Raw genomic sequence first — 15,130 nt, 5'->3', positions numbered from 1 at the left:
GGAGCCTTTTAAAGTTTTGAATTCACTGAAATGAGCATAACACGTGACTTTAGCATTTCTCAGTTTTATTAAGCAAAGCTCGTTACTCACATAGAGTATTATAAAATCCTAGATATCGGTTAGATGAACAACCACAGTACATATTGTGAAATGCTAAAGTCCGTGTTATGCTTATTTCAGTGAATTCAAAACTTTTTAAACGTTTCCCTGTAAACTTGGCAATTTCGACTTACGATACTTTACGTAGGAGGGGTCGATATATAAACTGCAAAATTAAAGCACATTTGTAGAGAATAAAATTTTTTTCGCGACATTATAGAAAAATATTTAAATCTAATGGGACGCACTTATTTCGTAACCAAAAACCACATTTTCGTCAAAAATCATTGATAAGAATTCGATATTTATTCGCTGGGGATGTCCATGCTATTTTATTTGTAAGGAAGTTCACAAAAAAGAAGTCACAAACGACAATTTAACGGAGGCATACCTATTCAAAAGTTTGAGATCTGATAGTATACAATTTCTTGAAAAACTTTAATTATTTTCTATGAATTTCATAAGAAATAACACATATACGAACGTATATCACGTATTGATTCATTGTAAATAAAGTTTAAAAACAATGTTATTGAAAATAGAAATGTTTATTTTTTCTAAGCACTCTTTCTTGCGGATGATTAGCAATGGTCGGTATTCAATAACATTTTATGATGTATGATATCACCCAAAGGACATCACGAGTAACGAGCTGAATTTGCTATATGACCTACGACCCTATTAACATAATAACAAGTATGGTAACTCCGCACAAACGTCGCAGCGCGCCGTGAGCGGGCGCGCACATTTGTGTAATCTAAGGCTCAATTTACATTGCGGCGTAACGGAATGGAATCATCAATTTCGTCTCGCTGCGCGAGAAGGCGCGGGCGGTCACTAGAATGCTCCAGCAATGTAGTATTTCGTCAACGTTTGACGTCGATATTTTAGCGTTGCACAACACTGGTCGTCTTAAGGCGCACGGCGCGCCGCGGTTGCGTACACATACAAGAGGCGTTGTTATTTTGTACGGAATAAGGCTATATATATATATATATATATATATATTTGTTTCTACTAAGTCATTATCGCTGTTTTAACATTTAAGTTACATAATTTCGTTACACTAAAAGTATATCTACACTACAGTACCTTTGGCAACATTACTATTAACTTACTAATCCTCACTTACTTTCATTCTCTTTTTCGTTTGCAAATCTTCTATTTCTGAATCGTCTTGAATGCCATCATCCCAGTTATCAAAAGTTGTTAAAGTTGCACTGTACGTTTCGTATTGTTGGGTTACATGCCATTTGTAAGCTTGGAACGTGTTAGCAGATATATGTCGGCGAGCTTCAACGAACATTTGGTCGAAATGATGGAGGTTGTGACTGGAAAGATATAAAGTAAGGAAAGATATAAAGTAAGGAAAGATATGAAAGGTATGCGATTTTTTTCAGCTCTCCGCGTCATTGGAGATGATTGCACCTGTATAATATTAGACACTGTTGTGGACTACACGCGTCCAAATGTATAATACAATTTTAATTAACCGTCTTCAAAAAAAGGAGGTTCTCAATTTGACTGGTTTTTTTGTATGTACGTGACGCGATAACTTTTTATTTATACATATTTTATTTATATTTTTTTGTTGGAAAGAGAAATAAATAAATTTGAAGAAAATATTCCACCTCTAAGGCTCAACTCACACTGGCACAGAGTCGAAGCGTCGCGACGCGTCATGTTTTTCGCCTACAGCAAATCCATCTCATTTCCCCATTTTTAAGGTAAAATTTGTGTTATGCTAACATGGAGCACCGCGCGTCCCCGCGCGTTACTTGAGCACAGTGTGTCGTCAGAAGCCGACCACACTGTAATCCAGGCGCATTAATGCGAGGTTCGTCGTCCCGCGACGGCACGCGTCTCCAGGCGTTGTAGTTGAAACAGGACGCGACGCGACGCTTCGACTCTGCGCCAGTGTGATATAAGCCTTAGGGTGGCAAAGTAGGGGATGAATTTGTTTTCGCGCACTTTCCGGTAATCGATCACAAGTATGTAATTTCACGAACTTTTGAGGTCCTTTTTTTAGTACTCTGTACTGAGATTATTTTTACTAACAATAGAATAAATGCACATCTTCGTAAATACTACCACATATGAGTCGATAGATACTTGAAATAAATGTAATACTATTATATCAATATTTTATTTAAAAAAAAGCGTAAGTTGCATCTGATTAAATATTGATTACGTATAAGCTCTAAAGTATTTTGAGTTATCAGGCCTCATTGTTTCTAAGTTACCTGTTTCATATATGTATTACCACCTGTTAAAATAAATAGTAGAGATTCAAATCACACAAAGAAACTGGGGCATCATGTCACTCCGCTTTATTAAATACAAAAATTGCCAACTTTACTTATTTATATTTTATTTCAACAGCTTATTGCTAGGTTACATTTAAATGGTATAAAAAAAGAATACGAGAGCGAGATTTTCTAATGAAACACAGTGAACTGTGCATATATCAATACCCTAGACAATAAATAAAATAATATTAATGTTATACCAACTACATGACATAGTAATAATTACAGTAATTTAACTAAACTGTCTCCGTGGCCGAACGGTTACCATTCTGGGGGTCGATTCAGAACCTTACGATAATTCAGTTGTCGACCGATTCGATTTGATACAATTTCTTTTAATTTTTATTCACAACACCCGAATCGAACGTCGAACTGTCGTAATCGAAATCGAACCGAAATAACGTCACACCCGTACGATTACTCGAGCTCCTGGACCGGCAAAGGCAACAAACGTTATTTAGAACACAGTTATCGTATGAAAGTTACGTAACGTCCTATTGTTCACAAAGCAACAATGTAATAAATCTCTTATTATTTTAAATAAAGTCTGGATTTTGTTCAATTTTATTAATGTATTATAATGCAAGACTAATACCTTCCTATATTTTAGGCCTTTAAAGTCTTAAAAATGTATATAAAAGGATTTTCATTTTTCTTATATTACCGACTAACTCCGTAAACGCTGTTGGATAAAATATTTGTATGGCATACATTTATTTATCTCGTGAGTTTGGGTGAATTACACCCAAACTCACAAATTGTTGGTTGTGGGTCCATGGCACCCGCGACTCAGGGTTTTCCCAGTGCGGGGTTAAGAGCGTGTGTGTTATTAATTCCTTATTTGGTACGGTGGTAACGAATTTAAGTTTTATTGCGTGTATGCTGTACTTTTACTTCACCCGTATGTTTAGTGATAGGCGTAAACAATCATTTCTAGAGAATTGTTAATACGCAGTCATAATTCGTTGCTACTTAAAAAGGTTTCAGCTAGACTGATCCATTTTCCTAATATGGTGCTTTTTGCACGTTTTTAGAGAACAAACATTCTATTTAACTGAGTTAAGTTACCTCAGTTTGAAACGGTACGACAACAATGAGTGAAAGTGTGGCAATTTCATTTGTTATGAAGTTCAGGAGTGAGTTGACTTGTATAGGAGGTTCCAGTTGCATAGGTGTTTATTTAAATGATATATTATAATGACGGGATGAACAAGTCATGCGCCTGGTGGTAGCGACACGCCTATCCATAACAGTTGCAGTGCCCACACTTTTGAATCGCTAAGATTCAGATCAGATATTACTGCTTAGCGGCAAAAATAATAAATGGTGTCAGTACTTCCCTGGACGAACTCTTTCACAAGGAGCACTACTGCTACTAAACTTGTATACTTGTGGGCCAAGAAAGAAATAATAACGTGAATCACGTAATGTTTTTATACTTACATACTAAGTAGGACGTGGGCCAACATTTCTCTAGTGTTCAAAAGATGTCGAATATACGCTCGTGTATGTTTCTTACAGGTTACGCATTCGCAGCCTTCTAAAATTGGTCTGAAGTCTTCACTATATCTGAAAATAAAAACATGCTAGTATTTAGTCTGCACTTAGATACCCACGCTAACCAGGAAAATCGAAATCAAAGAATCAGTATGACATGAATAAAAGTGAATCTTATTGAATCAAAACCGAAATAAAAATTAAGTAAAAATCTTCACTGTTTTTCGATCGGAATCGGGTTTTAGTGTTATGCGGTTAGAAATTAGGGCCTATTTTTGAGTAGTGGGCCAAGAATAAGGACTGCAGAAATGTGAAATGGAGTACAGATCATTAAGGTTCTACATTAAATTATTTCATTTCTTACAATGTTGAGTTTAAAACTGTTAATATGTAGGGCTCAATTCCAATGCTGTTTAGGTTTTTCGAAAAAGCATTATTTAATAACGTCGTACTACTAACTATTGATAGACAAATAAAAATGCTTTCGTAATAATAACTATAAATTCGGGCTATCCACAGATTTCTCGATAAATACGAGTATATTGTGGGATATTCAGAAGTCAGCCAAGCTTTTACTTGTAAAATAAATATAAATACTTATTAGACAATACGTTACGTTGCTCTGATCCCAAAGTAAGTAAGTAAAGCACTTGCGTTATGGAAATCGGAAACAGCGACGTCGATACCACAAATACCCAGACCCGAGACAATATAGAAAAGTTAGTTTTTTCTATAATGACCCGGCCGGGGATCGAGCCCGGGACCTCAGAGACCTCATATAGATTTTACCAAGATGTTTAAGAAATATTTAAACATATCTGATAAAAATATATGTATAATATATAATGATTAAATAAACAATAATGTGATTAATATTAATTTATGCAATTAAGTACTTAACCAATATCAATTTATTATTATAATTTGGTGTTAAAATGTTTAAGTTAGCAAGTCATATTAAACATGTAGTATGTTAATTATTATTATTATTTTATACATCAACAGACGGGAGGAACAAGTCGTGCGCCTGATGGTAAGCTACACGCCTGTCCGTAACAATTACAGTGCTAGAGCTTTAAATTGCAAAGATCTGAGGGACACTACCACTGCGCCCGTCACCCTGAGACTAAGTTGACAAGTCCCATGATCCTGTAATTTCACCAATTATCTTACTTTTGTACCTAATACTGTCATGGAAGAGCGGTGTTTCCTGGTACAGGCATTATATGCTTAAAAGGACTACACTGTGTTAAGAAAATAAAGGATTATTATTATAAATATTTTGTAAATTAATAGAATGTGGCCAGGTTTTATTTTTATTTTGAGTAGGCAACACTGTTTTTTTCTCTCTTTAAGAAACCTTTGTATTTTTTAATTTTAAGATATTTACGGAAATACAGTTTATTTGTATAAATCCAACTTGCATTTAATTTTTATTTGTACACAAGGCATGTGATTCTGTAAACTGTAATAAAATGGTTCTCAGCATGTAATCAGCACACATTAGTAACGTGTGTCCCGTGATCATAATTGAGAAGTTTTATGCATCAACAACAAAACCAGTAAGCAAGCGAGTGTCCTTGCTTACCATTGTTAGTCACTACACAAAGTAGCGTACTAGGGCCATCGTTACTCCATAAATGACGTTTCGGTGCTTTGCTTTCTCAAGCACGTATCTCATAAAGAGTGATTATTCAGGAGATGGCAATACTTTCTATTTATTTTAAATTTTGTATTTATTTTAAATTTCTCACCAAGGGTGTTAATTTGGATGGATTACTTTAAGAATAAGTGAAAGCCAGTGAGTTTATATAAAGGAAATGTGATGTGAAATCAGCCTGCAAAATTTATATACACAATGCGTTTTTTGTATTTCAGACAATTTATGCTTTAAGATACGAGTTTGAGAAAGTAAGGCGACGATTTGTAAATCACTTAATGACGGTATGATGTTATTAGCTGATGATACACGGTATGAAAAGTACACATATAAAAATTATATCTATAATGGAATGACTAAAATATATATAACTTATAAATCTTAAGTAAACAAAGTTATGAACTTTGAAATTAAAGAGGCCGGCGAAACGGATACTGCAAAATTCTTGGTATTATGTAATTTATGATGCAAATATTGCAAATTTATGAATGTACCATAATTAAATGTATAAACCACCTCTCTTTGTGTTCTATCAATCATATTTTATAAGCTTATTATAATATACTTAGTTATTGTAATAGACGTAGTTATTGTAATTTTTAGGCAACACACTTGATGGACGTAAGACCTAGCTACCCGTAGTACAGGGGATTTTAGTTTGAGAGCACATCATCTCATCATCACATCATAGGCACATAGAGATGAGAAGTACAGAGGTACCTATTTTTCTGTGTTTTGCAATAAAGATATTTTTTATATATATTTATGTATATAGATAATAATCTACAATGGGAAATCTATATACCCCTAGAATATGCATGGGGCAAGATTCTGAATATTTAAGCTATATATACTTAAATGCTTTATTAACAGCCTACTATAGTTATATAGCAAGAAATCTTAGGTACGGAATTTTTTTTTGGGAAATGCATTGCGTATTAAGCTAATATTCAAATCTAAAATGAAATGTACACAGATTATATGCGGCTTTATAAAAAACCGTGGTCCACCATGCTTTAAAAAGTTGACAATTTTGTGAGCGTTTGAAGAATAATATGGACGTTCCCTTCTACAAATCCCGGGAATTCTCGGAACTGGTTACATTTCAATTTCAATATGCGTATTCATAATTTGAATTTGAATACATTGGCGACAAATTACAATTTCCTATAAAGTATTTGCTACAAATTATTATCTCAAAAAACAATATTGTTGTTGAACTTCTTTGCCTTGGAATGAAAGCCTCGCATTCGCGTTTTCATATAGTTCGCTTTTACTGACTTTTATTGAAGAAAAACTTATAAACTTCTTACTCAAATATATTACTAAAGTAGTATATTGTTGTAAAATACCAAATAAACTACTAACTTATTGCGTTTACTACATTTTACACCAATTTTGATTTTCGTCCTGAAAAATTATATAGAAATCACATAGGAGGTTATTTACTTTAGGATGACGATATGTATTACTTATTGAAATAATTTAGCTATTGAAAAAATAAACATGACACAATTTATATTTTAGAATGTTTAGAAAATAAATAGTAATAAACGAAATGTTATACGCATTGATGACGAAATGAGTATGTCTATACTAAGAAAATGTTATAAATAATATTGTAATTGTGTTTATACGTACTTACGTATCTAAATAATTTAACCAACTAAAAAATAACCATGAGATAACCTATTGAATAAACCTATTGAACCTATCGATAAAATAAACAGTAAAATAAATTTTATTCGCAGTGATGATGAAAGGGGTATGTCCATACTAAGAAAGCGTCCATACTTTAGGTAAATTAACTCCTTCAGTTCCGATCACTGATTATGATACATGAAAAATAAAAAGTATGTGTTAAATTTAATTGCAAACTTAAAGAATAATAAGTTTATGCTATTTTTAGTCCATTCAATACATTAAAACATTCACATAGAAACTTGTGCATATGGGCTTATGATTCTTTACGTATATGTGGAGATCGAAATTAATTTAGCAGAAGAAAGAGAAAATACTCTTTGGACATTTTTCTTTTGTATTAGATAAAACCCACAAAATTTTCAACAAACAACAACCGCCGATCAACAATCTAATTCGTAATTTGATACGTAAAAAGCACAGGTGTATGTATTATGACGTCAAAAATTATAGATCTACGATAAAACAGTCTCATGATGTGTGGCACAGCATACAATAAACAGGCAATTAGCCTGACAAATTACCCTGATATATTTTGGCAAAATAGATTTAAATTAATGCTGTAGATTTTATCTTTACTTATAAACATTATAACGTATTTGCAGATACAACGTCAAAGCGTTTTCAATGAAATGAATCATTAGACGAAATCGGATATAACGCGTTTTATTAGTTTCATTACTAATAACACCCTTCTGGGCATAATCTATCTTGACACACTTGGAAGTCTCTAAATAGACTGCGGACCCAAGTCGGCCGGAGCAAGGAGAGCATGCACAAGGGGTGTTATAGTTCTGAGAGCGCATGTATTTGTGGTATCTCTCCTCTGACTATGGCACTTCTTTTGTCTTGCCCTGCGTGCCCTTGCACCTGCGCACGCGAGGACCTGTGTACAACGCCACTAATAATGGTTATTCCTTCTTTACGTTTTCTCAACCGCTTTCGGAATTTTCTTCCTATCAGTATTAAGACCTTACTTCCCTCATATTCCCACACGTTGATTATGCTGATGTCTGTTACCCTGATTTCAATGAAAATCTATTAGATAAGTTGGACCGCCTTCTCAATAATGCTATCCGTTTCATCTTCTGCCTATGCAAATTTGATCATGTTTCTTCTTTCAGGTCTCAACTTAAATGGTTCCATTCGTCAACGCCGGCAGAAGAGACTATTCTGCACGTTGTACTCTATTCTTTTCAATCCTCACTATCCAGAATACTTAAAATGTAAATTTCAATATCTCGGGAACTCTCACAACCTCCCTCTTCGATCCATGAATTCACTCTCAATCACTGTACCTCTCTCTCATTCTCAATCCTTCAATCTCCAATCCATACTTCTCTGGAATGCTCTCCTAGACTCCATCAGAAGGCCTCCCAGTATATTCTCTTACAAAAAGAATGTTCATGAGCATCTTTTAAATTGTTTGTCATAATGGTTATCATTATCATCATATCATAATCATTATATTCTGTATATATATATATACATATTATGTATATGACTATGTTAGGCTGTATGTATGAATGTATTAGGTTTGTTTGTTATGTACATATCATTATATATTTATTACATATAAGTTTTTCTTAGCGTAACATTTTGTTTAATAATTATTAATATAATTTAAATAATAATATGTAATATATAATTTATTAATATAATAATTCGCCGCGTTCGTGAATTTCGTTATTCTTAAAGGTTGACTGGTAGAGAATGCTTTTAGCATTAAGTCCGCCTTTTGTACCATCATGTCTTGTGGTCAATAAAGTTTTTTTTAAAATAATACTGTGTCAGTCGCTGAGTACTGGTCCTTACAACTGCCACCGTGGCCGAACGATTACCATGCCGGACTGCCACGCAGAGGTCCTGGGTTCGATTCCCAAGCCGGGAGAAGTATGTGTATGGCCTACATTTATTTCTCTCGAGAGTTTGGGCGTCATTTGTGGTTGTCTATGTGTGTCTCCATGGCACCGGCGATACAGGGTTTCCCTAGTGCGGGGCTATGAGTGTGTTGCGTTATTATTATTATTATTATTACAAATTATTTTTGTATTTGTTACAAAAATATTTTGCGTTTAATTTTGATGCACGAACATACCTTAACCAGATACTTAAAAAATGGCGGTAATATAAACGAAAGTACATTGAAGTTCTTTTTTTGTTATTTTTATATTTTACTTTTTCTTTAGTGAGAAGAGTGAAAATACAATAGTGAACTCTGCCTAATTTAAAACAAGAAGAAAATGTTTGTCATACTTGTTTTACTTTTTTTATTATACATTCTCCATCATTCTTTGGTTATTCGATATTTCCTAGCATTGTTTGCGAAAAGCATTATATATACCTCGGCGGGATTGCCTGACTAGTCTAATCCAGTAACTAATACTCATGCGGCAATCCCTTAAAATAAATAATACTGCGAATATTCACTTTAAAATACTAGAAAAACTCTTTACTCTTCAAGTCTTAACACTTACCGATCATGGCTAAGGGCAAGTACACATACTTCGTCACTATTTCGATTCACGTCCAAGATAAGAGCTAACGCATGACCGTCATTCGTCAGTTTAAGGGGATACGATCCATCAAACATATCCCAGCCATGTTCAATTGCTGATACGACTACTGCAGGGTTCCAACTACCCTCTACAATTCTTAGCAAGTCTTTAGGAAGTGCATCCTGAAATTCAACAAGAACAATTAATTTCTCAATGGAGATATCTATTTTATTCATGCTGTGTTACATTGATTGCTTCGTTTTTAAGCAAATATGCAAGATAACAATGCAATACATATATCTCTCAAATTCAGATTACATAATAAAGATGTCAAAAGCTCCAATATAAAACAAAAGAATATTTTGTAGCACCAGAAGGGTTCTTAAGGGTGAATTTCACTTTCCGAATTTCAATGGCATTTAATGAGTGATTTTTATAAAACCCTTTTTTTCTTTTGGTTTTAAGGTCTTAAACGTATAAATAAGTTCAAGCAATGTCAATAATTATATAATCCCAGAAATATTTAACTTAAATAAAATAAAAAAACGATATTTTAGGTGACACGAATGAATGATTGCAGTAACACGACTGATTTTTTCATAAACATAAATCCTTCTCATCCGTGTAAGACCATCTATCTATCTATATGTAATTAATAAATAAATCTAAATAAGTATTTTGTTAATGTCATATAAACTTTGTTATACATCAATATATCATCATCACCACCATCAACATCATCATCATGATGACCATTATCATCAGCATCATTACCATTCACATCATCATCACAATCATCGTCATCATCACTACAATCATCATCGTCATCATCACCACCATCATCATCGTCACCACTGTCGTCACCACCACTATCACCATCTAATTGTTATAATTCAGGTAAATGTTTGGCTTAAACTAATTATTTGACTTAAAAGTAGACAAGAATGAGAACGACAATAATGATATTTGGGTACATTTTTAATTGTCAAGCGTGTAAAATATGCTGGACCGTTAGAAAAGTGCATGGATTTTAAAGTTCCCTTTGTCTAATTGATGTACAATAAAGTTTATAAAACTATTACTTAATACTTATTTAGATAGATTGTTTTACATGAATGAGAACGGTTTAGTCACTAGCGCTGAAATTGGTATTAAAGTCGATTTTTTGCTAAAATGGAGATGGACAGGTTACTTCCCTGTGTACACTCCAATCCGACAGGAGCCCCTTCTCACGTGTGCGAAAGGTGAAGGTGATGCGGTATGAACTTTTGTTATTAGGCGGCTTTTAGTAGAATTGACACTAATGATAAGAAAAATTGAGTAATAAAAGATTTCTATTCTATTCTATTCTAAAAAAAAAACACATTTTGTATTCCCAAGAAAACAAATTTGTTTATAACAAATTGGAAAGTTACGGTATGTATTCGATGTGTAAGTTATTAGAGTTTATCCTCGATGAGAAATATTACGATTTCCACGAGTATTTATTTTTTTTCTTCATTTCTTTAAATTAGGGCGACGTGGAACCGGCTCCCATGAATGAGAAATTGGCCACTTTTTAATTTTTATTTATTACTGTGACGTACTAAAGTAGTCTTTTTATGTGTAACACAGACTAAGTAAGCAAGCAATCATATTAAATAAATAATGCTTAGCATTCATGTAATAACATAAAAGTTACTGAAAGGGACACATTTTTGGAGGTTATCTGAGAACGACCCTTAACACTACTAGTCACTGTAGTTAACTTGCGATAACCATAGATAGCCCAGTCTATACAAACGAGGAAATCCATTGTCTAATATTATGGCCTGTTGCATGTTTTATAACTACCTATAAAGTATTTGTTATTAAACAATACATAATATTATAATTTATTAATCTATATCAATAAGGTATTCATTCAGTTCATATAAAACTAATAATAAAATATATATATATTTATTAGAGTGCTTCTACATATAGTTGCTGTTGCTATTCAATATTTGGAATTTATGAGGCCTAAAAAAAACTATTGACAAAAACTTTCTACAAAAACTTAACTCTACATACATTAATAACAAAAATCCATGCTAGTGAACCATTTCATTGTTTTTGGCTTCAAGAGAAACATGGATGAAAGATGGTGGTAAGAAAATGAAATTAAAATTGCTATTTAATTTGTCGTAAATTGTAATGTGCTTACCAATGAAATAAAGATATTTGAATAAATAGTACTTTAACTCTTAGAGTGTAGGCAGCTGCACAACAACTGCAAAATGCAATCAGAATGTTGTTTGTTTGTCGAGACATCCAATTCGTCACGCCAACCGCCGTGGCGATGGCAGGCACGCTGAATGTGTCTGCGCGCCAGTTGTATGTTTTATATGAACTGAATGAATACCTTATTGATATAGATTAATAAATTATAATATTATGTAGTGTTTAATAACAATTACTTCATAGTTATAAAACATGCAACAGGCCATACTAATGAACGTACATATAGAACTCAAGAACTTATATATATACTTATATATAATATGTATAAAGTCTATCAACACTTATCATCAAAAAATTATTTTTAACATAAATTACATTATAGTAAATGTACTAGCGACACCAGTGTCAGAATGTTAATTCCTTTAACGTATCTCAGAGAGATACTCTGGATCCATTTATAAATTGCTAACATGGAACAACAAAAATATGGTTTAAGTGGTAAGTAGAACGACAATAATTTGATATTACTTATTGTGCACCTGTCCAATATTTCCATCAAAAGACTGTAAGATTGATTCAACCAACAACATACATGTAAGGAAGAGTTTAAAAATAATATTGTGATATCATTGTTATGACTGAATTGAGTATAACCAGTTCAGAAAAGAGTGGTCATACCCAATCCTTATAGATTTACTTACATTAACTTTCTTGAAAATTTCTTCCAGCTGCTTTATGGGTACTATGAGTGACTGTTCAGTGCCATCAGTAATTCCAGCAAGTAGAACTCCACTTAAATTATCCTTGTACTTTAGGACATGGTTGATGCATTCATCGTAAGTCTCATCTTGACTAGAACCTACTATTACCCCTGAAAATAAAAAAAAGAGTTTGTTTATTTTCATTTGTTTCAGATGGTATAAAACCATATAACATATTTATTATTACCCTTTAAGTTAGACTTAGCATAAAGAAAGACTTTGTGTACAAATAAAAAACCCAAAAGGACCTAAAATATCTATGATTTAACAGTAAATGATGTGAAATTTGGGATTCATGAGGTAAATATATATGGGCAAGGGCTCTCTTCTCCCATTATGAGAATTTTCATGGTAGTGACGATGGAGCAACCCACATAAGAAAGGTGAAGAAAAAATTAATTTGAGAATAATTCAAAATTTTAAAATTAAGTGGCCAAGAATTGGTAAAGAGGGTGATAAAATGGGATGAAGATGAAGGAAGTTAGAATCGTCACAACCCTAAGATGATAGAAGTGTTTAAGAGAGATATTCTAGATATACGGTGAAGTCTTTAATTAATATAGTAACATACAAAACAATCACATTGTTTGTTTTGTTTGTTAGGTTTGTTTGAAAAAACAAATATATGCAATTTAAATCCAGAAAAATAGTTTCATTTCCAATCACATTGTAGTTCTTGTAAAAGTATATTTATGAAGTATTCATAATTGTAGGGTTTCTTGAAATGACATTGGTAAAGATAATAAATTAAAACGGTAATATCATTCGCCCAGCAGTTCCTAAATAGTAGCCTGGTATGTGCACAGTTGTATTATTAATTAAATAAATAGTTTAGATACCCACCAATAAGGAAACTATTTTGAAATTCATCTGAAGTTTTATATCGTTCTACGCACACATCTAGCATATTGCGGCATCTGTTTACAGCCTTGTTTATTCTTTTCAAGCCATCGTTAAATGTTGTGCGACCATCAGCAATGGCAATAATGAAATCTGGTTTGAATGTTTCCATTATATCCATATATCTGAAAATGTGAAAAATTTGCTATTTTTTTCTTTACTACCAAAATATTTTTGCAATTACTAATCAATTAGATGTGAAAGTTTAAAAATCTTTATTTGATCAGCTATTACCGATCAGCAGTGATCAATTTTTTTCCATTCTTAGTCCACAGGGGTGCCTTATCATACTCAAAGTGCCCTGGTGGGGTGACATCATTAATATTGTAGAATGTAACACAAGTAACATGATTTGCTAGGCCTGCAAACTTTCCAACACCTTCGCCTTGGGCTTTAACGCCAGGTTCTAGGTGGATGCTGTTGGATAATGGCATCCATAAACATTGCGGATTTGAAAATACTCGAGTTAAAACATCTGCAGTCAGATGTACCACACTGGCTCCCTAAAAATAACAAAAATTATTAAGTTGCTAAATGGCACATGCCAAGCTTTAATATTATCTTATGTGTAAACAAGATCAACGTTAAACTGCGCGTGTACGTACTACGAAATTTTGATTCAAAGTTTCGGTATATTTAGTAATTTAAGTGAGGTGTAGTATTGCGAGTCTGTTTTTTATGGTGGTGCTGATAGATTGGGTCAATATGATTAGTTTTATAACGGTAAACAGTAAATAACCTGTGTAAAAAGAGCTGATGTAGGCGTATCGATTGATGCGGCTGGTAGTTTCACGAATTCTGTTAAACAGCCTATACGTTCACTACCACAGCCAGCTTGTTTTAGAATAAATCGCATTTTTACACTTTTCAATTGTAATGTTATTAAATATAAATGTTTCTCGTTGGTTTATAATAAAATTTTATGCGAGGCGCGCTTAACCACCGCTTTAAACGTCAAAAACGTCACTGTCATTGTAAATTGTTGTTTTTTCCATTCATTCCGTAAAGGAAAAGGCAAAGGTTTTGACACCATACGGCTAAGTCTTGGTGAATTTTTCTTTTTATATAGAAAAGACATAGGTCAAATCTTCTGTCCATTATTTACTTTATAAGCATTAAGCCCTTAGAGTATGGAAACCAAGTCTAAGGGCTTAATGCTTGTAAACTAAATAATGGGCTGAAAACTTGACGTATGTCTTTTTTCCATCTTATAAGATTAAGCCTCATCTTCGGTGGGTTACATCAGATTGGGGTCAATCAAGGAGTAAAATACCGATTCCAGGTAAAATTTCAATTCCAACGCGTGTGTGGATTGAGTGAGCACCCTCTGTAAAATGTTTAAAATGTGTTAGTCATTTAGTAAAAGTTCTAAAACAATTGTAGAATCCAATCTTTCTATTTGTAAAAAGATAGAACAAGAGAAAAATAACTTAATGAGTGCTCACTCAGTTCTCACAGAGGGCCAGTCAGATCTACAAAAGTATCAAGTTTACATATAATATT

The 15,130-nt window shown here is 33.1% G+C and overlaps 1 protein-coding gene across 1 annotated transcript; it reads right to left on the bottom strand.

Moving 5' to 3' along the window:
- Positions 1-1,118: 1,118 nt before the first annotated feature.
- LOC113230467 (queuine tRNA-ribosyltransferase accessory subunit 2) lies at positions 1,119-14,553 on the bottom strand. Its single transcript, XM_026464411.1, has 7 exons — positions 14,367-14,553; positions 13,862-14,130; positions 13,571-13,752; positions 12,668-12,837; positions 9,744-9,946; positions 3,852-3,977; positions 1,119-1,430 (listed from the first exon to the last, which is right to left on the bottom strand). The coding sequence occupies exons 1-7, from the start codon at positions 14,481-14,483 to the stop codon at positions 1,217-1,219; spliced, it is 1,281 nt and encodes a 426-aa protein (XP_026320196.1). The 5' UTR covers positions 14,484-14,553; the 3' UTR covers positions 1,119-1,216.
- Between the last annotated feature and the right edge of the window lie 577 nt (positions 14,554-15,130).

This window comes from Hyposmocoma kahamanoa, unplaced genomic scaffold (assembly GCF_003589595.1).
Source record: "Hyposmocoma kahamanoa isolate Upper Pololo Valley unplaced genomic scaffold, ASM358959v1 63, whole genome shotgun sequence".
Taxonomy (NCBI): domain Eukaryota; kingdom Metazoa; phylum Arthropoda; class Insecta; order Lepidoptera; family Cosmopterigidae; genus Hyposmocoma; species Hyposmocoma kahamanoa.
Note: the sequence above shows the minus strand (reverse complement) of the source record. Positions and strands in the feature narration are given on the sequence as shown.

Coding starts and splice junctions, on each gene's coding strand:
- LOC113230467 (XM_026464411.1), bottom strand. CDS start 14,483: ATGCGATTTATTCTAAAACAAGCTGGCTGTGGTAGTGAACGTATAGGC. Junction 14,131..14,366: donor CATCAGCTCTTTTTACACAG/GTTATTTACTGT, acceptor TGTTATTTTTAG/GGAGCCAGTGTGGTACATCT. Junction 13,753..13,861: donor AAATTGATCACTGCTGATCG/GTAATAGCTGAT, acceptor TCACATTTTCAG/ATATATGGATATAATGGAAA.